At 59.4% G+C, this 25,595-nt stretch overlaps 1 protein-coding gene across 1 annotated transcript in view; it reads right to left on the bottom strand.

Moving 5' to 3' along the window:
* The window catches only part of KCNQ1 (potassium voltage-gated channel subfamily Q member 1), a 277,922-nt gene that overhangs the window by 39,971 nt on the left and 212,356 nt on the right, over window positions 1-25,595 (bottom strand). Inside the window, 3 exon segments of the mRNA XM_037839412.1 lie at window positions 19,039-19,100; window positions 20,018-20,064; window positions 20,579-20,673. Coding sequence (XP_037695340.1) covers window positions 19,039-19,100; window positions 20,018-20,064; window positions 20,579-20,673 — 204 coding nt within the window.

The following is a 25,595-nucleotide window of genomic DNA, read 5'->3' as shown; positions in this document are numbered from 1 at the left end:
GACTCGCCAGCCCTTGGCAGTTGCGAGAGCCAACCCTGGACAGAGATGTTCACGGGCAGCCTGGTGCCGCCCGAGCCAACCCGGAGGGGAGACCATCTCCTCTGCCTGGGTACAGTGCTGGCTCCAAAGAGGCCGGGACGCTGGAGCTGGGGGTTAAAGGGCAGGACGGGTCCTGGGGGTCCCGGACAGCAGGGTGCTGCTGGGCCCCGACCGTGCCGAGGCAGGACTGGGTGTCAGTGCCACAGCCCAAGAGGGGTCCCTGGAGCACTGGCTCGGTCCCCTGGGCCCCCACCCTCCTAGCAACAAGTGCTGCCCAGGGAGGCTCTGCCCACCTGCCCACCGAGCAGGGGCCGTGGGAGAAACGGTGCATTCACGGTGGGACCCGGTGGGGTCCACAGGCCTGTCACTGCCCGTCGCCGGCCGGGCCTCCCACACCCTCATAAATCCCGGGGTGCCCGGAGCCAGCCCAGGTGAGGCTGCAGACAGGGTCCCGCTGTGGCTCCACAGGGACTGGGTGACACGCCGGACACCGGCTCACACACTGTCAACTCCCTTGCCGGACCTGATCCCCCCCGTCCTGTCCTGGAGGTTTAGGCTGGGCAGGCGCAGTCGGGTCGAGACGGTCCCTGTTTCCAGCCAGGCTCTGAGCTGCCCGCATTGGCAACGACGGGTGCACGTCCCCTCCCCGTCGTGTTGTCATCGCCCAGCTGCCGGGTGCTGAGGGCAGCTGTGGGGGCTGGTGGGGACGGGGACGGGCCGCCTGGGGTGGGGGGAGGCGGTTCCCCGTCCTGGGCCTCCTGGGAAACCCAGGGCACCCACCCCCCGCCTGAGCCCCCGTGGGCCCCGCGTCCAAGTCAGGGTGACATGGGAGCCCCGGCCAGACACAGGCTCTTCTGGGGACACTTCCCTTCACTGTGGATGGGGCTTGTGTCAGAAAAAAGCGTTTGTGAGAAAGACAGGAGCCAAGACTATCTTGGGGCCTCCTGCCCGCCTGGCCTGGGCCGGGTGCAGGGCTGCTGCCCGGCGTGGGGTGAGGCCGAGTGTGGAAACCTGTTGCTCCGGGGTGAGGCCTGCAGAGGACGACGGAAAGCGCATCCCACCTGCATCCTCGGAGTTCCGAGGCCTCTCCCGGCTCCACCGGCCGGACCAGGCTGGAGCCCCCGCGGCACATCCCAGTGCAGGGGTGAAGGTGGACATGGACCCCTGGCCCCGGCCGGGACTCACCATCTCAGATCGAACCCACCACAGGGGCAGTGATGCCAGCAGGAGTCCCGGGGGGCTGACCTGGCCCCCGGTGGGTGATGACAAGTTCCCAGGTGGTGCCCAGACAACTGCTCTTTATTTAACTTCTGTGCCTGCGTTTTAACAGCCGTTTGAAGAGAGCGCACGGAGCTAGGAAACAAGGCTGCGCGGGTCTGATTCTTCGGACGAGCCTCCGACGGCAAAACCGTCTACGTGGGCACGTGGCCACAAGGAGAAGGTTACGTGGAAACAGCCCTGATGCCCCCTCGGCTGGGGGAGGACGGGCACATGGACGGCCACGGTGGCTTTGCCAGGAACTGCCCCCACTCGGGAACGACGGAGACACCCCTCCGTGGGGGAAGGGTGCACCGTGGGGCAGCCACGCCACGGGGGTCATCCCTGTGAAAGAGGCCTGGCCGCAGGGCCCCGCACCGCCCGGTTCCAACAGTACGGCCCTCCGGAAAAGGCCAAGCTACAGGGGCAGCAAAAAGCCCAGGGGTGGCCAGGCTGGGGGAGGGGAGCCCAGGGTGCAGGGGGAGCCCAGAGTGTGGGGGGGAGATCAGGGTGGGGGGTAGATGGGGGAGCCCAGGGTGGGGGAGGGGTGGAACCAGGGGGGGAGGGGAGCCCAGGTTGGGGGGGAGATCAGGGTGGGAGGGGAGATGGGGGGAGCCCAGGGTGGGGGTGCCAGTGTGGGGGAGGCGTGGAGCCCGGGGGGGAGGGGAGCCCAGGGTGTGGAGGGATCCCAGGGTGGGGGAGGGGTGGAGCCCAGGGTGGGAGTGGAGCCCAGAGTGGGGGAGGGGAGCCCAGGGTTGGGGTGGTGGCCACGGTGGGCGAGGGGTGGAGCCCGGGGGCGTGAGGGCGCGTTTGTCAGAACCCCAGCACCGCACCCCAGCGAGAGGAAACGCGAGCCACACCATGGGCTGTGGTTGGTGACTGTCTGTGTGGGTTCATCAGCTGTAACACCCGCACCCCACTAATGCAAGATGCTCATAACGGGGGACCGGGGTGGGGGATGGCAGGACACAGGACTCGCTGTGATTCAAGCTCCAATTTTCTGTAAACCTAAAACTGCTCTAAAAACAAAGCTGATTTAAAAAAAATAGTCTCGGGAGCCTCCGAATGAGAACAAGCCACAAAGGGGCAGGGATGTGGTTCTGGGCGGGGGGGAGTGAGCCTTGACCGCCCCGCCCTGGCGAGGGGTCCCCAGTGCTCGTCTGTGAAATGGGGGTGGTGGCCGGACCCGCTCCCCGGAAGGCCCTTGGGAGGTGGGAGCTGGAGAGCCAACAGCCCCCAGACCCCCTCCTGGCAGGAAGGGAGACAGGGCCCTGCCCGCTCACGGAGCAGAAGATAAGTTATTTTCCCCGCAAAGCAGCCGGGACAACCTAGCAGGTTCCGGAGCGGGAGAGCCGGGTGTCGCCAGAAGACCCCAGGCCAGGCCGGAATCCTGGATATGGCCCGGATAGGCCCGGTGGGCACGGGCAGGGGTCCCATGGGGTCTGCCCAAGCCAGGGAGGGGCCGGGGTCAGAAGCCGCTGGGCGCAGGGCACCCTGTGCGGCCCTGCCTCTAACCGATGAGGAAGGCTGGTTTTGCCCGAAAGCGCCAACCAAAGCGAAAGACGTGCCCCTTGGCAGAGAGGCCGGGGCAGGGCTGGGAGCGGCCATCCCTCCTCCAGGGAGCCTCGGTCTAGTTCAGCACACTTCCACACCTGGCAACACGCTCAATCCTCACGAGGCAGGGAGGCGAGACAGGGAAACCGAGGCACAGGGAGGTGAAGTTACTCGCCGAGCCCCTCAGCGTGGGCTGACGGGCAGGAGGTGAGTCGGGGAGGGACCCCTCGGGCACCGTGAACCAGGGGGTGTCTGGTTTCCTGGGTCCTCAGGCAAAGCCCAACTTCTTGGCTCTTGATGTGGCGACCTGCCCCCCTTGCCCCTCCCTCTGCGACTGGAGGGTACAGAGAGCTCCAGCCGCCCCGGGCCTGCCCGGCTCTTTCCCGCCAGCAGGCGCTGCGCACGTCTTCGTCCCCAGTGCCACCGTCTTGCCTCAGAGGACAAGGCGTTCTGGGCGGGCCTGGACGTTCATGGGCACTTGGAGGAGCAGGCGGGGATCTGGGTGGTGGTGTTGGCGCTAAAGGTGGGCCACGGGGGCAGGGGCAGTGGCTCGAGTCTCAGGCTCCCCGTCTCTCCCAGCCGGTGGCCATCCCCACCTGCCTTGCCTTGACCAGTGGCCTCTCTGGAGCCCACACCCCTCTCGGTCCCACGTGCCCGCCCACTTTACCCTTTTGTGTCTTTAAGGTGCTGCATTCTCTGAGAACCTGGCCCAGCCCCGGGCTGGGGTGCACTGAGCTGTGCCCGAGGGGATCCCGTTCGTCCCCCCTGCCCCCAGCGCCCACCCGCCTCATGGCAGCCACCTCCCCTCCTCGGCCCTGGGCCCTGCCCCTTCTGGACTAGGCTGGGTTCATTCTTTTCCACCCAACCTTTTCCCACCCAATCACTCAACTGTCTGGAAGGGAATTTTCACTCGCCCCTAGGACCTGCCCGTCCCTGGCTGCCCCCCACAGTGCCCCCACCCAGATGCTCACAGCTGAGACCCGGGGCCTCCTCGCTGACCTCCCTCCTCCTGCTTGTCCAGCCAATGGCCCCAAGGTGCTGGCCTCACCCCTGCCCCCCACAGCTGCCCCTCGCTGCTCCCCCAACTGCCCTGCCCAGGAGTCAGAGCCGGCCCGTCCCCCGGGCTCTCGGGGTGATCCAGAATCCCCAACCCGGCCGGCGGGGTCAGCCCACCCTCGCCCCTCTCTGGGTCCCCCTGGCCTCCTGTCTCAGCCTCGGACGGCCCCACCCTGCTAGTGCAACAGGCCACTCGGGCTGGACGCACCCCCTGCCCACTGCCAGGCCCCTCTGCATGCTGGTGGATAGGAATTGTGGGTAATGGTGTGCAGCTCCCCCTCCCCCAGCCCCACTTGTCTGTGTGTCCAGGAGGCAGGGACCAGCCCGTCCCATTCGCAGTGGCAGCTCCTGGCACACAGCTGGTGCCCAGCGGACACAGGAGGGATGGATGGATGGATGGACAGATGGATAGACGGAGACTGTGCTTCAGAAGCATTCCTGTTTTCTTTTCTTTCTGCTCCCGTAACTTCTGGCTCCTCCTAAACCAGAAAGCTGGCAGGTGTGGGGGACACAGCACAGTCCTCTCCCGGTTGCTGGCTGTCCCCGCCATGGCCCCCAGGAACGCCATGACACCTTAAAGCCCAGGTCTCTGGCACCTGCTGGATGCCCCCTGGCCTGAAGTCCAGCACCCGGTTCTCTGCCAGGGCCTCGCCGAATGCCCCGCCCGGGGTGGCCGCCCCCGTGGTGGGCACTGGCGGTCACGGGGCGTCCACAGGCCCCACCGGGAGGGGCGGCCGGGCACGGCTGCCTGGAGCGGCCCTGGGCGGCGGTGACCTCGCTGCCGACACAGTTGGCTCTTCATGTGTGAAATCCGACCTGCAGGCTCCTGGCCGGCGGGGACAGAGGGGGGCTGTGCGCTCGGGGGCAAGGGCAGGACGGAGTGAGCCATGACCCCGTCCCCACCGGTCTCCCCGCCGCCCCACTTGCCCCTCTTCAGCCTGTTCGCCAATCGCCAGAGGGTCCCGTCGGAAACGTGAGCCGGGCCGGGCCCTTCCTCCGTGCCAACCCTCCCATCCCTGCCGAGGGGAGCCTCTGATCCTTCAGTGGCCCCCAGGCCAGGGTTCTCTGCCCACCCTCCCCTCTTGCCCACCTTCATGTCCCCCACGGCTGTGGCCACAGTGCGGCCCGGCACACCGGACACGAGCCCACCCCAGGGCCTTTGCACGTGCTGCGCCCACTGCCCGGGACACACTTCTCCCTGCTCCCCACAGGACTCGCTCCCCCTGCCCCGCAGACCACACCCTCCGGTCTCCCCTCCAACGGCCCCGAGCTCACCGGGACACTGAGGGCTTCTTCTGAGCCGGGTGCCAGGGCCGAGGCCCATCAGGTCACCTTGTGCCTCCCTGAGAGTGGTGGGCACTGCGACAGGGCCTGGGTCTGGGGCGCTTTCTGGGTGCTGGGCCCACCAGCCCCCCCACTCACTGCTCCTCTGGTCTGCACAGTGGCCCTCATTGCACAGACGAGGATCTGCAGGTCAGAGGGGCCCTCTGAGAAGAGCCCCAGAGAAGCAGACCCTCCCAGCCCTCCTCCCTCACCCTGCTTGGGGAGGGGGTGAGGCTGCCCTGCTCTCGGCCGCCCCTGCCCCTCCCCGCCAAGGCCCTGGGAGTGAGGGAGGAGGGTGGGGTGGCGGGCGAGGGGCGAGGGCTGTGCACAGTGGGGGGACCCGGGCAGTGAGACATGAATGGATGTGTCGGATGAGGGTGGGGAGCAGCGGATGGGGACCCGGGGTGGGGAGGGAACGAGCCGCCAAGGCAAACAGCCCAGCACTCCTCAGCACTGTGTTTAATCCACAAAAATTTCCATTCGTCTCTGGAGCGCTCGGAACCCGGGCAAGGGAAGGCAGGACACTCGGCAAAATGAACACCAGCCCCGCACGGCGGCTCGCACGCACGGGCCCAGGCTGCAAAGGGCAGAGACAGCCATTTTGGGGACGCCAAGGGGCAACGCCAGGCAGGAGGCCGGTGCCCGTGGGGCCAGCGCCCCGGGAGCTTCACGGCGGGGACCTGCTCACTGACACCTGCCACCCGGCCCGATGGCCTCTGGGGTCCCGGGGCTGCGGCTCAGCAGACCCAGCGGTGGGTCCTGGGAGTGGGGGGCACGTGCCTCGCGGCCCCCTCTCCCTCATCCTCATTCTCTCCGCCCTCTCGGTCCAGTGCTGCCCGAGCCGGCCTGGCCACGGCCTGGGTCAGCAGCCCCTTTCCAGGCCGGTCCCCTCCAGGCCGGGCCGGGCCTGCCTCCGAGCGGGGACATCTATTTTTGGAGGTGACCACGCGGCTGATTAATATGCAGACTGGCCAAGGGCAGGCTGCGCCCCGACCCGCAGGGGACGAGTTTAAAAAGGGGCCCATTTTGACCAAAATACATGTTTCTCTGAGGTCTGCGAGGGCAGCGGCAGGGCCGGCCACACAGGCGGGGCCCAGCTCCACCTGCCCTTGGTGCCCGGTGCCCTGCGGGCAGCCCGGCCCCCATGACGCAGCGCTGATCCCACAGCACCCCGCGGTGGGTGCTCAGGGCCGACGGCCACCGCCACGCACCCCGACATGCTCGGCTCTGTCCGCTGCCCACACCTGCTCCCCTCCAAAGTGGCCACACCCTCACAAGCTGACACAGACTTGAGCTAAATTAAAAAAAAAAAAAAAATGTAAATTTCCTTCCTGGCCAATATTTGAGGCCTAAAATAGAGTCATTCAGGAGAGAGCTGGGGGGTGGGGGTCTGCCCCCCGACAGATGGGAGCCCAGCCCCGGCCCCTCGCCACCCCCAGCTCTGTGTCCCTGGCTCAGCCTGGGCACCCTTCTCGCCCCCAGTGGGAACAGAACCAGCCCAGCTTGGGGACCAGCCCTGGGCCTGCTCCACACGTTTTCCGGGGCCTCTTCCGTGTGCTGGCGCTGGGACACAGCCGTGGGGCCCCTGAGCTCAGGGTGCAGAGTCCGGGGCATGGACACACAGAGGCCAGCTCGAACTGCAGGTGGAGCAGGGGTCAGGGGTCAGGAGGCCCAGACCGGGTGAAATGCGGCTTGGCCCAAGCGTTCCGGAGGCTCTGGGTCCACGGCGAGCTTGCGGAGAAGCAAGTGGGCTGGGGGGCCGAGGCCAAGGGTCTGGGGGGCAGATGGGGGGAGAGGCAGGTGGATGCCCCACGGGGGGTCAGGGGAAGTACCAACTCTTGGGGCACCAGGGCCTATCAAGCCAGGGGACATCCAGGGAAACCCCTGGGGGGCTGGAAGGAGGGGCCTCAGGCAGGCATCTGGTGACCCGGGGGGCGGGTCAAACGGGGTCCTCAGGGTGGGACCCCTGAGTTGGGCCCCCTGCTGGCACTCGGCGACCCTCCCTGGGTGTGGGCGTGGACCCTGGCCTGCCTTGGATTTGAACCTGTGACCCCCATCTCGACACTGTGCCTCCGACCCTCCCTGTCCCGGACCCTGACCAGGCAGTGCCCGGGGACAGTCAGCCCGAGACGGTGAGATGGCGGCTGTGACGGGTGTGGCGGCTGTGATGACCTCCTGGCTGCACAGGGTGGACTCAGCCCCTGGGGGTCAGGGCCCGGTTGAGCCACCGACCCTCATGCCAGCGGAGGCCTGGTCTTTTGGCAAGAAGTCGGACGTGTGGAACCCAAGCCCGTGTCCTAACCGTGGGTCCTGTGCACAAACCCATCAGAAGCTGCGATCGCTGAGGGTGAGGCCAGGCTGGACCGGGGGGTGTGCACTGAGAGCCAGTACGACTGGAGCCCTTAGAGGACAGAGGTTTGGACACGGCAGGAGCAGACAGATGGGGGGACAGACGGCTGCCTGATGGAGATAGGCATTTCAGGGATTGCTGGCAGGTCCCTGCCAGAACCCAATGGACTTCAGGGGGCACGTGGCTGGCAAAAGCCTTGAGTCTGGACCCTGAGCCCCCAAAACCAGGAACTGATCACTTCCTGTTGTGGAAGCCGGCCCGCCCCAGCACCCGGAGACACTGAGCCCCAGCCTCCGCAGCATCTGCTGGACAGACGGATGCGCTATTCCAGGGACGACTCCAGGGAGCCCCCGGCCCTCCCATGTTGTGGCTGGGCAGTGGCCGCCCGCCCGGGCTATGTCTCCAAGACCCCCTGGTGTGGGGCCCCATGAACGGTGCGAGAGGGATGTGCGGCTTCTGGTCATCAGGCCTGAGCGGGGGCCTGGCCGGTGGAGCCCCCATCCCCTGCCGCCATGTCAGCCCGGGGAGGGCCTGAGGGGCGAGGGTGGCTGTGGGGAAAGCGAGGCCGTCCCGGGCGCCAAGAGCGGAGCGAGCCAGGGCCTCGGTGCCCTCCCCACATTCTAGCCGAGGCCGCAGGTTCTCATGAAAACGGGTCCTGTCCGTGGTGACTTGGGATTCCTGCTTCGCCACCCATGAAGGGGTTCCTGGCAAGTGACGGCGACCACCTCGTTTTCCAACGGCTGCCCATGTCCCTGCCTTGGGGTTGCCCTGCTCATCTGACTTCCTTCGCTGACAACCAAGTTGTTCCGAGCTTCCAGCTGTCACAGAACAGAACGATAGGTGACCCCGTACGTGTCTCCCTGACTGGTCAGAGGGCAGGTGTGTCTCCCACTTGAACAGACACGGATTCCCTTCCGGAAGCTCTGCTGTGGGAGCTGATGCACATCCCCACAGCGACAGCGAAGAAAGCGTCTCCCCACACGGAGCCCACTGTCCTCTGCTGGGACTCCCACGGGGGTTTCCCTGGCCCTGTTGGGGCGAGCACCCCCCCACCTCCCCTGGGCTGCTGGCCCTGGGACGGCCCCCCAAAGCTGGGCCGTTGTGCACAGCCCCTGGGGGCTGCCCGGCCTGCAGGGAGGGGGGCTGGTGCCTGGGCGAGCAACCAGGGGGCTGAGATGCTGGGGTGGCTCCCCAGAGGCCGTGGGGGTCCCCGTCTGCAGGGCTCTGCCCTCAGCCTCCCTGCAGGAGCAGCAGCCCCCCCGCCCCAGGGGCACGTGCTGGGTGCCCGGATCCCCCCGGCTGGCACGACCCCTCCACCCAGGAACGAGGGTGGCAGGCTCGGCATCAAACGGCGCTTTCATTCCAGGTTTATCTTTGAAACCCGAGACAAAACAGGGCTTGTGTGGTTTGCCCGAAGAGCCACACCTCAGGACCGTGCCATCCACTAAGACGGCTTCTCAGGAAAGAAAAAATACACCAAACTTAAAATAGCCACTTCCCAGAATAGCAGCTAATGACGGCCTCTGAAGGGGACCCTGTGATCAGGAGGGGGCCCCACACCTCCGCGTTTCTCGGGCGTGTCACTTGAGAGAAACTCCATGGCAGAGGGAAAAGGGAAAGAGACGGGCAGGGTACGGGGGGGTGGTGAGGGGTGGGCGGTGGCCGTGCCCGCTGGGGCTGCCCGGCTTTCTGATGCAACCAGCCCGTGCCAGGCGGCCCGCACTCAGCCGGTGCCAGGAGCGGACGCCCCAGTGGGTCGGCCTGGGAATGCGGCCGTCTCGCCGCTCACCCTGCCTCCTGGCACCCATGGGGGTCGCGGGGAGCCGGGCAGGAGGGAAACTGCAGCATCGGGAGGCAGATGTGGGAATCGGGAGCCAGGTCCAGGGTGGATGGTCCTCAGGGACCTGGGGGAGTCAGGGCAGGGACCACAGAGGGGCCCGGAGGGGAGGCTGGGATGCGGGATGTCGCCCCTTGTCGGCACAGGCCTGTTTGCTCGGGGTCCGCCGTGCCCCTCCTTGGGCCTGGCCTGGGTCAGATGCTGGGGCTCGGCCCCCCCACCCTGGCCCACAAAAGCCGCCTTGAGCTGCCCGGGCCAGTGTCCGAGCCAACGGCCGCGTGTGGCTGCTGAGGGCGGGAAATGTGGCCCCGTGAGATGAAGGAACTGAATTTAAATCTCATTTCATTTTAATTAATTAAAACTTACATACAGATCCTCAGTTCTGTTACTGGAAAACTTTCGAGTACATTTGGAATGACTTAGGTATATGAAGCTACTCTTCTGTCAATTCTGTGAAATCTAAACACGGATGAAGGATTCTGAGAGAAACTCAGTGTCTTAATTGAGAAGAGTTATAAGTGCAAAAAGCTACCCTGGCTTTTGAAGACTCAGAATGATAATAAAAGAAAATCTATTCTGATCATTTTTTTATATTGGTTATGTATGGAAATGATACCTGTTTGTATCTACTGAGTCAAATAAAATACATTACAATTATTTTCACCTGTTTCTTTTTTAATGTGGTTACTAGACAATTAAAGATTTTAAATTACATGTGTGGCTTGCATTGTATTTCCATTCAACAACACTGGCCTGGAGGAGGGAGAGGTTGGCAAACGTTTTCTGCACAGGGCCAGATGGTATTATGTTGGTCTTGTGGCTGTGTAAGGGCCTCTGTCACATATTCTCTTGTGCGTGTATGTGTTCAGTGTAAAAACAGACCAGGGGCCAGTGTTGGTCCACAGGCTGTAGTTTGCCGTCGCTGGTCTAAAGGCTCATAGCTGAGTAAGGCCAGGTGGATGCCAGTACAAGTTAGAGGGTTTAGGACCCACCCCAGCCCCCCTGACCTCCTGGAGACCCAGCTCAAGACACCACTCATTCCTCAAATCCCACCTATTACTAAGATTCCAGGGGCCAGCCAGGCAGGACATGTTACTAACGTCCAGTGCCTCTCAGTTCCATGGGGACATGGCACATCGATGGGCCTGCGCCGGGTCAGGGAGCCAGGGGAGCCAGGCTGCCCAGAAAAATCCCACCACACAACATCCTGATTGTCCCCCAAGTACACTGCAAGTTAGAGAGAAAGATGCACCAGCATTGCCAAGTTTGCCAGGAAATAAGGGCAGCTACAGGCTGAAAACTCAGTGAAACGGATCCCACAGAGGTAAAAGGTGTCCTGAAGGCATTTGATGAATGGGTCAACTTAAGTTTTGGCTTCCACAGCCCCACCAGTGATGGGTGATGAGGCCTGGCCCAGGTGGGGGTCTTGGCTTATACTCTCGTGAAAGGTCAATGGGAATCAGTCCACCCCTCACTCCCAGAGAGGACCATGAAGAAAACTGGAGGGGACAATATCTGCCCTGAGAAATCATATTCACGAGCTGGTCCCTGCTTGACTTGTCTAGAAAACTTTGAGCCTCAGATTTAAAGTTCAGGCTGGTAGTTCTCTCATGTGCCTGGTTAATAGAAGAGGTAAACACACATCCTCCCTAGGGAGGGCCTAAACTCCACAAAAATTCCCACAGATAAATTTTAAGATATGTGAGCTCACAGTAAAAAAAATAAACAAATAAAAAATCTCAAAGGAAATGAAACACTATGAAGGAGAGCCAGCAGACAAAACCCAAACTAAACAGGGAAGCAAGACTCACAAAGACCTCAGATACTGGGATTAACCAAAACTAAATAAAAAATAGCCATATTAAATATGCTTCAAGAATTTAAAAAAGGTTTGAATATATAAGTAGTGAGGAAGATAGTATAAAATGATCTATCATATAAAAATGAGTACAATTAGAATTTCTATAAAAATATGATTAATATAAAAGAGTCAATGGAACAGGTTTAACAGCAGATTAGACACAGTTGAAGTAGCAATTAGTCAACTGGAAGATGGCTCAGAGGAAATTATCTAGAATACAATACAGACCAGGTGATTAAAAAAAGAAGTAAAAAGACACAGAGAGAGTTGAGATGATCTACTAAATGTCTAATGTAAATTCCAGGGGGAGAATATGAGGCTGAAAAAATTCTGAAGGGATAATGGCTGAGAATAATACAGAAATGATGCAAGACACCAAACCACAGATTAAGGAATCCCACTAATCCAAGCAGAAGGAAAAACAAAATAGAAATCTCCATTAACATATTATAATGAAAACATAGGACACCAGAGTTAAAGAAAATATCTTAAAAGTAGCCAGAGAAAATAATACATTGCCTTCTAAGGAGCAAATCTCATCGTCATCTTCATTCTCAACAATAACAAAGGAAACCAAAAGACAACTTGATAATATTTTAAATGTGTTAAGAGGAAAATAAATTTCTTAATCTAGGACCTAGAATTTTATACCCAATGGAAATATTTGTTTTTTTAAAGAATGACAGCAAAATGGTCATTTTCAAACAAATAAAATCTGAGAACTTTTGATATCAGCAGAAACTTCAGCCAGAAAAAAACTGATCCCAGAAAGAAGATCTGTGATAAAAATATAAATGATGAGAGACTAAACTGGCAAATAAGTTGAATAAACTTAAGTGAATATTGATTCTACAAAACACTACCAAGTATGAACTATTGTGCTAAAAATAAACACAATTGAACTAAAATATATAACAACAAAATGTATAAGTGTTCTAAGGTCCTTATTTTATTAAAGATGTGGGCAAATATAACAATTAACTCTGGCAAGTTATATATCCATTTATAATTTTTTAAGTTAATCTCTAATAGAACAGCAATAAAATATATACCCTCTGTATGAGCAGGGGGAAAATGGAACAAGAAATAATCAATCCAACTAGAGGCAGAAAGATGAGCAAAAGAAACATTTTTTAAAAAGTTAGTACAAATGAAAAGCACAAAAGACATTGCTAGAAATCAATCCAGATATGTTAGAAATTACTTTATGTGTAAATGGAATAAATGATTTTTAAAAATCCAGTCATAAAGCATTTAGTATATAAAGGATTAAAAAGAAAAAGATGCAAAACTTGATATCAAAGCCAGAAAAAGACATCATAAGAAAGCTACAGACCAATACCCTTCAAGACCATAGATGCAAACATTCTTAAAAAAACCTTAGCAACTCAAATCCTGCAACAAATAAGGAGCATTACACACCAAGGCCAAAAGGGATTTATCCCAGAACACAAGGCTGTTTTAACACCCGAAAATCAAATAATGTGTTATACTGTATTAATAGAATAATGGATAAAATCCACATGACCATTTCAATATATGTAGAAAAAGCATTTAAAAAGATAAGAACTCTCAACACGCTAGAAGTAGGAGGGAACTGCATTAACCTGATAAAGGACACCCCATGTAAAACCTTAGTCAGTGTCATGCTTGCTGGTGAATAACTGAATGCTTTCCTCATAAGATCTGCTCCCACCACTTCTATTTAACATTTCACCAAAGTTTCAAGCCAGTGTAATTAGGCAAAAAAATAAATTAAAGGCATCCAGATTGGAATAGAAGCAGTAAATCTTCATACATTCACACACGACGTGCATGCATGACAAGGTCCTATATGAGGAAGATCCTAAGGTGTGAACGGTAACAGTGACAAAAACTGCTGAAATAAATGAGTCCATCAAGGTCACGATTTACAAGATCAGTATAAAAAATTAATTGTATTCATAAATACTGGTAATGAATAATTCAAAAGTGAAATTAAGAAAATGATTCTATTAACATTAGCATAATAATAATTAAATATTGAGGAACAGACTGGACAAAAGAAGTGCAAGATGTATACATGGAAAACCATAAAAAATCACCAAAAGAAATTAAAAATCAAAAAAAAGGAGGGATATACCACATTCATGGATTAGAAGAAACAAGGTTAATATGTCAATTTTCCCCAAATGGAGATAGAGATTCAACACAATCTCTAACAAAATCTTAGAAGGCTTTTTTATTGTTGTTAGAAATCAACAAGCTGATCCTAAGATTTTTATGAAAATTCATAGAACTTAAAATAGGCAAACAATTTTGAAAAAGAAGAATAAAACCTGGAGAGTTATACTACCTGATTTCAAAACTTACTATAAAGCTATAATAATCAAGACAGTACAGCATGGGTGTGAGGACAGACATACAGAACAACAGGACAGAATTGAGAGTCCAAAAATAAACCCTACATTTATGGTCAATTGGTTTCTGACAAAGATGCCATGACAATTGAATTGGGGGAAACAGAGCCTTTTCAACAATTGTTGCTGGGACAACTGGGTATCCGTAAGTGGAAAAAAGCGACCTTAGTCTTTACTTCATACCAAACCCTAAAATTAATTCAAAAGGGGTCACAGACCTAAATTTAAGAGCCAAATCTATAAAACTTTGAAAAGAAAAAGCAGGAAAAAATATCCATGACCTTGGTCTAAGCAAAGAAGTCTTAGATACGACATCAAAAGCATAAAGAATGCTTAAAGCATAAAAGAAGAAGGATGATAGATTGGGCCTCATTAAAACGAAAAACTTTTGTGTTTGAAAGACACGATTAAGAAAATGAAAAGACAAGCCACAGAATGGGAGAAAATATTTGCAAGTCCTATATCGGATAAAGGACTTGTATCCAAAACAACTCAATAATACAACAAACTACCTAATTAGAAAATGGGGAAGAGAGCTGAATAAACATTTCACCAAAGAAGACATATGAATGGCTAATAAGCACATGAAAAGATTCTTATCGTCATTAGTCGTTAGGGAATGCAAATCAAAACCACAATAGATATCATTATATGCTCACAGAATGGCCAAAATGAAAAAGACAGACCATACCAAGTATTTGCAAGGATTTAACCTTTACACATTACCGGTGGGAAAGTAAAATAGTACAGAAACTTTGGATAACACATCATACGTTTCTTTAGAAAGTTAAACAGCGATTTACAATGTGACCCATTAATTCCACTCTGGGGCATCTACGCAAGAGAAATGAAAACATATGTCTATGTAAAGACTTGTACATGAAGGTTTGTAGGAGCGTTATTCTGAGTAGCCAAAAATTGGAGGCAATCCAAATGCCCATCAAATGGTGACTGCATAAACAGAATGTGGCATACCCATACGATGGCAGACTATTCAGCATTAAAAAGGAAAGAAATCCTGATACATTATGTGACATGGCTGGACATCAGGAACATTCTACTATGGGAAAGAAGCCAGACACTAAAGACTACCTACTGTGTGATCCCATTTATATGACACATCCGAAAAGCCAAATTTTCAGAGACAGAAAACAGACGGGTGCTGCGGGCTAGACCAAATGAAATTTTGGCAGTGATGGAAATGTTCTAAAACTGGATTTTGATGCTGGTTGCCCAACTCTAGAAATTTACTAGAAAATATCACTCATCAAAACTGACGCAAGATGAAATAGAAAACCTGAAAAGTCCCATAACCAATCAAGTCAGGGAATCATTAGTTAGAAATCTTGCCAAGAAAACACAAGGCTGACATGAATTTCCAAGTTTCACCAAACATCCAAAGAATAAAGAATTATTCTAATCTTACACAAAATATTCCAGAGTGGAGAAAAAGAGGAAACACGTGCATTTGATGCCAAAGGAGGCGTTTGTCCCGAGGAGGACAGTACAAGAAAGGAAGATAATGTTATGTGTGGCATACATAAACAACGATACAGAAATCCTGGACAAAATGTTAGCACACGGATTTCAGCAGCATTTTAAAGAGTAACATGCAACGTGAAGGACTGTGGGTAAGGGAGTTCGGGGAGGTGACTGGAGAAGTAATCCATGCAAGAGACGCCGATGGCCTGACTCGGCAGGAGTGGGGTGGAGAGGCCAGGCCGCGTGGCACTGACGTGGCTGTAGGGGTTGTCCAGGATGATCATGCCCAGGCGTCCAGCTCGTGGGCCTGGGAACACGGAGGTGTCCCTCTGGGATGAGGGACAGGAGGGAGGTGTGGTCTGTGGGCTGCTGCTCTGGGCCCCTGGGCCTGCTTGCCACCTGAAGGGATGGAAGTGTGTGGATCCGGGCCCGGGGGTCCGTGTGCCTCCATTCTAAGACAGGTGGCAGGGGAGGAGTGCCAGGAGGTGGAAACCCCTTCCCCCACAGCGTCCTCCCAACTAGCACTTGGAAACTTGGGACTCTGCTGTGTCCAGCTGTGGAACACGAATGTTTCCGGCAAAAACAGAAAAGAGAGACTGTCCCAGCCCATTGTGCTCCTGGCATCAGCAGAAGCGGCATGAGCTTAGCTTGCAAAATAAACACGGTGGCAGGTCCTGGGGGCCGAGCTGAGAACAGATGCTGGGCTAGGACGGTCGGAGCAGCCAGGGGGAGAAGCCAGGGTCCCCAGGGCAGCCCAGGGAGGCCGGGGGTGGGGGGCTGGGGGCGGCAGCCTGCGGAGCAGGCAGGGGTCTGCATTCCCAGGGCTCCAGCTGCAGCGGCCGGAGAGGCACCGCCAGCCCCTGAATCAGGCCAAATCCCCTCCCAACCATCAACCTGTGGGACCCTCCCCGGCCCCCTCCTCAGCCCCGGCGTCTACCCGTCCTCTTGCAGATCCCTCAGCCTCATGAAAGCCTCCTTTTTTCTCCTTCTCGCTATGCCTCTCTGCCTCTACCTGCCTGTCGCCTGCTTAAGGCTACACCTGACGAGCCAACTGCTCAACCACCCTGGGCCTCAGTTTCCCCACCTGTAAAAGGGGATTTATTTGGGCAAATACGAGTCCTTTCCAGAAAAAAGAAGGTGATAAACTAAGGGGAAGCCAGGCAGTGTGAGGTGGCTTTCACGATTCTTACAAAGAACGCACAGAGGACTGAGACACCCCCACCCATTTCACAATGAAAGGGAGGTCCATGGGGAGTGGGTCTCAGAAGCGAGGGTGTCCGTGAGTGTCTGAGTCTGGGCTTGTGGGTGGGGAGGTGGCTGTTCTCCTTGGAAAACAAGAAAGCCTTGCCATGTGCTCCAAGCCTGAACGGCCAGGCCAGGGACGGGGGTGTCTGGCAGGTGCCCTGGAGGGCCGCTGGGGGGCTTCGAGTTTGGGCAAAGACTTGGGCAGGAAGGAAGTCCACGGGCTCATCCTCCCACTGGGCTCTCTGACTGGGACGGAAGGGAGGAGGGGGCTCCCTGCCGGGCACCCCTGAACCAGCTCAGCTGGCTCCCCGGGCAACTCCCTGCCAGCCGACACCCCAGACCCCTTCCGGACCTCCAGGATGGACCACCCCAGAGAGTGGGGCCAGCTGGTGCCCAGGTGGCGGTGTCCCCCACAGGCCCTCCCCTCTCTCCTCCCTCAGAGCACCCAGCCCCGAGGCGGTGGGCCCAGTCGTCCTTAGAGGGGCCCATTTCACAGCATCAGAGCTCAGCCCCCTCCAGTGGGGCTCCCTTCCCACCCCGCAGCCAGCCTGGCGGGAAGAGGGTGTTGGGGCAGGGAGTGCAGGGCTGGTGGGGAAGGCCTGGGGCTCCAGCTGGCATCCCCACCGCCGAGGGCCTCCCGGGGCCTGGGCGGCTGCTGGACTTCCTGTCCCGGCTTCCTGTAGTGAGCAGGCCTCTGCTTGAGCCGCTCACGGCCCTGATGGCCCTGGCGATAACTGCGATGGCCTGAGGCCCAGCGGCCCTTTGCCAGGGCCTGCCCCGACGGGCGCCGGCTGGCATGGGGGAGACGCTCGATGCCCTCAGAGGGCCGTCTCTCCCTGCCAGGTCCCCCAGCCTCACCAGCTCCTCGGCGGTGGGACAGGGTAAGGCCAGGGCCACGCGTGTGCCTGCAAAGCCTCCCTGAGCCCCCCCAGCCTGGAGACGGCGCCTCTCCCAGGCTGAGAGGTGGCCCTCCCCCGCCGCGTGCCCAAACCTTGCCCCCCGGGATCAGGGACTCCGGAAAGCACTTCCCTTTGTTGCCGGGATCAGATGAAATATGGGCCCATAATTCCACACCCCCAAGGCCAGTGCCTGCCCCCCACCCTGGCCTTGGCCAGCCAAAGCTGTATCTTCATTCTCCAACACCAGCGGCCCCCCGGATATCTGAGACTCAGGCCTGGGGAGGGGGCACTGCTCCAGGACACTCTGTCACCCTCCCCCGCAGCTGTCACCCCTGAAGCATGCCTGGCTTCTGCTCTGGGACAAGATGGGGCAGCCTGTCCTGGGTCAGTGAGAAGAGGGACGGTGGCCGCGTGCTGGGTGCCGCCGTCAGTGCAGACGCAGTGGGCATGGCTGCCCTGGCCAGGGGTCCTCACAGGGCTGGGCGAGGAGACAGGTGGGGCAGAGCCTGGGGTCCGGTTCCCGCACCCTCTCGGCTTCTGTTGGGGTCTACCCTCCACCTGGGGCCCCTGGATGCCGCGGCCCGGGCGAGGGAAACCCAAGGAAACACCTCGGTCACTGCCCGCTAGAGACGGGGCCCCCAGCCTCTGCCTCGTGGGCCAAACCCTTGGGTCTCAGCCCTCACCCCATCGGGCAGGGTCGGTCTCCCTGGGCCACCTGCTGATGGCCGGGGCCAGGCCCTCCATGGGCTCTGGGCTGGACCTGGCAAGGGCCCCACCGGCCACCTTGGGCCAGTGTAAATCGTGCCACGTGGGGAAGAAGCGACGCTTTGGGCCCTGGGACCCAGGACGGGCTGGGGGCCATCGGGGGCTGCTTGGTCCCCGCGTGTGGGGACGGGCTGTGCCCCTGCCCCATGGCTGCCACCCGCCCAGTTGCAGCCAAGGTGGACGAGGCCCAGAGCTGGGCGTTGCCGGGGAAACCGAGCAGCCCTGTGCTCCTGTCCAACCCAAATGCGCCTATTTTTAGCCTCCCAGGCACTTTCAGACGAACGCTGCGTAGACAGACAGGCCGTTGGGCAAGATAACGGCCCACTCCAAACCACAGCCCTTCAAAGGGCAGCAGAGCCACGGCCCGAGCAGAGCCCCCCACACCCGTGACCCTCCTGCACGGCCCGGAGCCCGGTGGGGCCAGGCAGCAGGTGCACACACCCTGGGAGGAGCAGATGGATCAGGTGGGCGGCCGCTTGGGGACTGGCCCGGGGTGTGCCCCCAGCACCCACTCCAAGGGGTGCTCTAGCCTGTCCCAGAGGCTGGCAGGGAGAGCAGTGTCCCCAGGGGTTCAGCCCCGCACAGGCCAAGCACCCTCCGCCGACACCAAGGCGTCCGCTCCAGCCCCCGTTCCCACCACTGGCCCGGAGCCCCTGGGCCTGGCCCGGCCACCCTGCGTTGGCCCCTGCGTCTGCTGGAAGCTTCCAGGCCCCTGGGCTCCTGAGCCTCAGCCACACCCGGGAACAGGCCGGCCCCTTCTTCCTCCTCAGCCCTCCACAGCGGCATAGACAACCCCCTACACACCCACATGGCCATCAGGCCCCAAAAGGGGAGGCCAGGATGACCCAGGGCAGGGGGTCTTGGGACAGAACCAGGAGAGTGAGATGCACGGGCGGCAGCAGTGATGGCTCCCCGGGACGGTGACCCCGGAAGCGATGGTCCCGTCCCCCGAGCCGGTCGCAGGTGCCTACCTTGTCTTCCACCCGGTTCAGGCGGGCGCCGATCGTGTTGTTCCCTCGGTCTTTGTTCTTTTCTGTAGGGAGGAGGCCCGGGATCAGGACCGCTGCTGGCGGTGGGCAGGGGCAGGGGCAGGGGGAGGCCCTGACAGGGCCTGGAGAGAAGCGTGATGAGGAGCCGAGAGCCAGAGGGCCGGAGCCCACGTGGGCATCTCTGAAATGTGTCCTGGTGGTGTGGAACTCAGGGTGCGGCAGTGAGGAGAGGGCAGACGTGGCCACGGCAGCCACAGACCTGGTCACTGTCCCTGCTCCACCCTCCCCGGCTCCATGACTTCTCAGCCCATCAGGCGGGGTCAGGGACACCCCTGGCTGGGACAGTGGACACTGCCTGCTGGCCACGCTGACTACGATTCCGCCCCGTGGGGCAGCATTGGCCTTGCAGGGCCCACAGAAGGCCCTGCTGCCCGCGGCAGCTCCCACTTGCACCCGGGCTCGGGTCACCCTGAGGACCGGTCCTGGCCCTGTCCTCTCCAGGACACAGGACTGGCCTCTGAGCCTCAGCCCTGGCATCTGCCTGGCCGCTGGAGGTGCCTGCTTTCAGCAACCCGAGTCCTGGGAGGCTGAGCCCGGGGAAGCCCTGCGACGGCCCCTCTGGGTCTGGGCTGATGTGCTGACCACTGACTCCCACCCAAACACTGCTCCCCAGGGAGCCGCCCTCCCCCAGGCCCCAAACCCCTGCCTGGAAGAGCTGCTGTTTTGGGGAACCGGTAAGTTCTTTTCAAATGGAAACACCTTCAGTGAAGCTGGCGTGGAGCTACCCCATCCTGGGCGATCCTGCTGCTCCTTGCTGGCTTTGCTTCTCACCATGTGCTCCAGTGGCCCCAGCAGCCCTTACTGATGGTGGGGGCCGTGGGGCGGGGGGTAGAAAAGAGCCCAGCACAGGCCTGACATCCAGGGTTCCCCAGAACCATGGGTGAGGGGTGCAGAAACCCACCTGAGGCGGAGACGAACAGGGAAGGCTTCCCGATGGACTGGTCCAGCCTGGAGGGGAAGGGACAGAGACCAGCTCATGCCCAGCCCAGCAGAGGGGTGGGGGCAGCCCGACGTGCCCCCCATAACAAACCACCACCCACCCACTCGGGGAGGGAACCAACTCTCCCCCTAAAGTCCTTCTGGACACCCCCAGGGACGGGCAGGGAATCGGGGCAGAGGGGTGGTGGTGGGCCGTGCCTCAGACCTGCTCCCCAGGGGCCCTGGCAGGTGGCCGGGCCGAGGACCCCCGTGTCCTGCAGCCGCTTCACAGGTGACCGGGCGGGTCCCCGGGACATGCCCAGAGAGCAGGGCTGTGCCTCAGGGGCTCCCACCCGCTGCCCTATCCTGGCCAACCCCACAGATGCAGCCCCAGTGTGGGGCTGAGGTTCTCGCCTCCCCTGCCCGAGGCCAGTCCGTCTCCACCCTCAGGCTCCCACATGGGGGGTCTCAGGCCTTCCCTCCCGCTCCCCCAGCCCCTGCTGCACCCCCTCCATGCGCCCCGCCCCCAGCGCCCCGCACCCACCTCCTCTGCAGCTCCTTGATGCGCACCATGAGGTTGAGGTGGCCCTGGGAGTACTGCTCGATGACGTCCCTCACGTCGTAGGGCTTCCGCGCTTGCTGCGGGCAGAGACGCAGCCCGGCTCACCCCGTGCCCGCGGCCGGCCCAGACGCAGAGGGCAGCGCGGCCTCGGGCTCTGCTGGGCGGAGAGGTCCGGCCCCCAGCGCTGCCCCCACGGCTCCTGCCCCAGGCTCGGCCGCTGGGGTCCCCACGGGGCCTCCCTGCGCTTCCCTCTCCAGGTGACCGGCACCTGTCCCAGGCAGCCTTGGGAGAGCCGGTGCAGGGCCGGGGACCCGGGGGGTGGCCGCGGGCGTGGGTGGGGAGGTGGACCCCCCACGGCCTCCCCAGGAGTGCCACCCCCCCGTGGGGCCCCAGGTGGCGGCCCTTGCACACTGCCCCGGCCTCGCCCGGGGTACAGGATGCCCCCGCAGCAGGCCTGGCAACGCTGGAACAGCACGCCCGGTGCCAGCTCTCCGCTGACGAGCACGTGGGCTCAGGTGACATCACCGGGAACCACAACGAGGAAACGGAGCTTGTGGCAATGTCAGCAAAACCTCAGGCCACGCTCGTGGTGCTGCTCCCGGGACGGCAGCCCCGGGTCTCCCAGGGTAGCCACAGGCAGACCCGGTGGGCACAGAGGGCCCGAGAAGCCCTTCGATGGGATGGAGGAGCAGCGCAAGCCAGAACCTCGGGAAAACAGACCAGCTCTATCCCAAGGGACTGCAGGGGGTCAGGCTGGGGGGCCCCAGGGGGCCCCAGTTAGCACCCAGGAGCCCCTACTTGTGCAGCCTTTGGAGCTGGCAAAGGGCCTCAGAGCCACGACACTCACCTGCCCAGCAGCTCAGCGGGGCCAGGAGAGGACAAGCAGAATGATCCCAAATGCCAGTCAAGGGTCACAGTTGACCTCCGCCCCAAGCCCTCCCCACCTACCCAGGGCGTCTACTTCTGGTGCTGAGAGCTTGGCCAAGCTCTTACAACCCATCCCCCCAGCACTGCCCTGGACCCCAGAACCCCAAGGCAGGGCAGAGGCTGACCCAGAAGTCCAAGGGTTCCTGCCCCTGTAGGTCTCCAAATGGGGGGCCCTCACCAGCAACACTCAGGCCTTCTCTGGGACTGAACAAGGGCCCCGAGGCCCAGGAGGCTGGGGTGAGCCCACGTCACAGCACGGCTGAGCCCGACAGAAGGACCTGCCAGTCCTGGGGAGCCCTCTGGGCACCCGTCCATCTCGCACCTTCCTATAGCTCAGGAGCCAAGGCCCACCAAGGGCGGGGGGTGGGTGGCAGTGTCCAGGCAGGTGGGCCGGCCACTCAGCTCAGCTCAACGACAGCCATAAAACAGCATCAAGGCACAGACTAGTGAAGACAACCTTACTTCTCCACTCGGGGTGCTGAGCCCTGCTCCCCTTTGGCTGACAGGGAAGGAGTGGGATAAACTAAGATGGTCAGTAAGGGGGGCTGGGAGCCAGAGCTGGCCCCACCCCAGGAGAGCCGGTGAGGGCTGTGACGGTGGCTGTGGTGGCGGCATTGGCTGAGCCCAGGACCTGGGCTGCTCGCGAGTCCACACCTTTGGGGTGTCCCTGAGTTGTAGCTGTCTGTCTGCCGTGCACCAAAGGGCTTCTGTGGGCGGCCGGCCCCCCAGGCCTGAGGGTGAGGCTGGGCAGGATGGGTGTTGGGGGAGGGGGTGGATCCAGGGCTCAGGTAGGTGTGCGGGATACTGATTACGTGCTTCAACCTGGTGGGCCTGGGCTGGGGGACTGGATCCACCCCTGGGGAGGGTAGTGGGTACGGGTGACAGCGCCCTCCACAGCCCCCCGGGCCTGAGAAGGTGAGGCCGGAGGCAGGCCCCAATTCCTCACCCAAAACCAACCGTTGGAGGAAGCTTGCCGGGTAAGACCGCCTCCCTCGTCTAACCACTCAACCCCTCCGTTACAATGCAACGTCCCCTACTGCCAGTGCGCATGCACCAATCATTGTGCAACACCCAACAACCAACCTCCGCGCCCTCTCAGAACCAATCCAAGCCTTTAACCTCTACAGCTACCCCGCCCTCTAGACCGCCCGTTATAAGCTTGTACTCTCCCCTAATAAACTCTCTTGGTTTCTTCACCCTAAAAAGAATCGTGTCCCGCCTGTTCCTCTCTCGCCGCCCTCCATACTTTGCACGCCTCCGCCGGGGACCTGGCCAAGTCCCCCGCCTCGCCCTCGCCTCCGGGAAAGAGCCCCCGCCGCCGGTACCCTCCGAGCAATCCTGAGAGCCTAGGATTTAGCGACCGGCCGCCACCCCCCCCCCCAGACAAATCAACTGCGACCGCATAGGTGGGCCCAAGCCACCTCTACCCCAGCCTGGCCCTGGCACCACTGTCCTCAGCCTGGTCTCCAGGCAGCCCGGGAGACCGGGGGCCGATGTGCTAGGCACACACCACCCCTCCTGGGCAGCAGGGTGAGGGTGAGAGGAAAAGTTGAGGAGGGGGCTGGGTGAGTGTGTGTGTAAGAATGTAAACAAATGTGTTCACATGAAGGTGCATGTATATGTGTGTGTGTGAGCATGCATGTCTGCAGGAGGGGAAAGGAAGAATGTGCAAGTGAGCGTGCACGTCTGCAGTAGGGGGCTAGGAGAGTGTGTATGGGCGTGCACATCCACAGGAGGGGGCTGGGGGAGTGTGTGTGTGTGTGAGCGTGCACATCTGCAGGAGGGGAAAGGAAGAATGTGCAAGTGAGCGTGCACGTCTGCAGTAGGGGGCTAGGAGAGTGTGTATGGGCGTGCACATCCACAGGAGGGGGCTGGGGGAGTGTGTGTGTGGGCGTGCAGATCCATAGGAAGGGGCTGGGGGAGTGTGTGTGAGCGTGCATGTCTGCAGGAGAGGAATGGGGGAGTGTTTGTGTGTGTGAGAGCATGCAGGTCTGTAGGAGGAGGCTGGGGGAGTGTATGTGTGTGTGTGAACATGCACATCTGCAGGAGGGGAAAGGGGAAATGTGTGTGAGAGCATGCAGGTCTGCAGGAGGGGGATGGGGAAGAGAGAGAGTGTGTGTGTGTGTGTGTGTGTGTGTGTGTATGAGCATGCATGTCTGCAGGAGGGGGCTTGGGGAGTGTATGTGCGTGTGTGAGCATGCACATCTGCAGAAGAGGAAAGGGGAAATGCATGTGAGAGCATGCAGGTCTGCAGGAGGGGGCTGGGGAAGTGTGTGTGTGTGTGTGTGTGTGTGTGTGTGTGTGTGTGTGTGTGTCTGTGAGCATGCATGTCTGCAGGAGGGGGCTTGGGGAGTATGTGTGTGTGTGTGTGTGTGAACATGCACATCTGCAGGAGGGGAAAGGGGATATGTGTATGAGAGCATGCAGGTCTGCAGGAGGGGGCTGGGCCTGGGGTGGGCCAGCGAGCAGGGAGCCTCCCCCCCACCATGCTTTGCCCCTGGCCTGCCCTTGTGGGGGGCTCCACGGGAGAGCCCGAGATGCCTGCGACAGCCCGGGGCCTGCCACGGTCTATCTGGGAGCCAGCACCCCCCCTTGGGGTCTGGTCAGCTCCCTGGGGCCTCCCATCAAGTGGCCAGCTGGGGCCAGGCTGGGGAGAGCATGTCAGCTTTCTCTCCCAGGCTCCCTTCCTCCGCCGGCCCAGGAGCCTAAGATGTGGCAAGATAACGCCGCCCTGTCCAGACGGATGGACGGTGGACACGTGTGTTCAAGACAGACTTGGGCTAAGAGCCTCTGGCTCCTCAGGCCAGACACAGGGGCGGCTGGCCGGGGACTTATCATCCGGGCAGGCCAGAGAGGCCGGCAGGGGGTGGGGTGCAGCAGACAGACAGACAGACAGGCTGTTGGGGAGGAAGGGAAGGTACCCCTGAGAGCTGGCCCTGGGGTGGGGGTGGCTCTGAGAGCCCCATGAAACTCTCCACCTCCCAGGGCTCCCCCCACATTCCTCCTTCCACCTCCTGACCACCCCCACGCCCCCAGCCACAAGAGCCGGCTGGTGAGGTCATTGGGGCCCCAAGCCCCACCCTGGCTCTGAGCCTCTGTACCCCACAAGGGAGATCCCCAGGAGCACCCCCTTTGGCCTCACACAAAGGGCCCTGCAGCTGCTGGCTCACTGAAGGCTTCCCGGGGGTCTCCGAGTGCAGTCAGCGTGAGTGGAGAGGGGCTGGGCTGCAGGGGTGCCCCTGCTTCCGGAAACCTCCAGAGCCACAGGGAGGACACCGGCTCGTGTCCTGGGGCAGAAAAGGGGGCCCTGGTGTGCCAGTTTGTATGTATTATGTCCCCCCGAAAAAGCCATGTTCTTTGATGCAATCTTGTGGGGGCAGACATATTAGTGTGGATTAAGTTGGAACCTTTGGATTAGGTTGTTTCCATGGAGATGCGCCCCACCCAACTGTGGGTGATGACTCTGACTGGATAATTCCCATGGAGGTGTGGCCCCGCCCATTCAGCGTGGGCCTTGATTAGTTTACTGGGGCACTATATAAACTCAGACAGAAGGAGCTTGCTGCTGCAGCCGAGATAGACATTTTGGAGAGCACCATTTTGAAACGCAACCTGGGGGCAAGCAGACGCCAGCCACGTGCCTTCCCAGCTAACAGAGGTTTTCCGGACGCCATTGGCCATCCTCCAGTGAAGGTACCTGATTGCTGATGTGTTACCTTGGACACTTTATGGCCTTAGGACTGTAAATTTGTAACCAAATAAACCCCCTTTTATAAAAGCCGATCCATTTCTGGTGTTTTGCATAACAGCAGCATTAGCAAACTGGAACACCTGGGCTCGCAGCCTGTCCCCCACCAGGCCCCCCACTGGCCCGGCAGGGGTCCTCTCGGCTCTGCTTCACCAGGCGCAGGGACGGTGTGTTCACACCACCATGCCCTGGAGCTGCCCCGGGACCCCCAAGGGCTGGTGTGCTCTGCTGGGTCCCCTGGGCCTTGGGAGCTACCCCCCACAGCCCCCTGCCCTGTTCGGGGTCCCCATCCTGGAAGACGTTGACCGCTGGGCCCCACCACGT

The sequence above is a fragment of the Choloepus didactylus genome, chromosome 6 (assembly GCF_015220235.1).
Source record: "Choloepus didactylus isolate mChoDid1 chromosome 6, mChoDid1.pri, whole genome shotgun sequence".
NCBI classification, from domain to species: domain Eukaryota; kingdom Metazoa; phylum Chordata; class Mammalia; order Pilosa; family Megalonychidae; genus Choloepus; species Choloepus didactylus.
The sequence above is the reverse complement of the archived record's forward strand: the minus strand, read 5'-3'. Positions and strand labels throughout refer to the sequence as shown.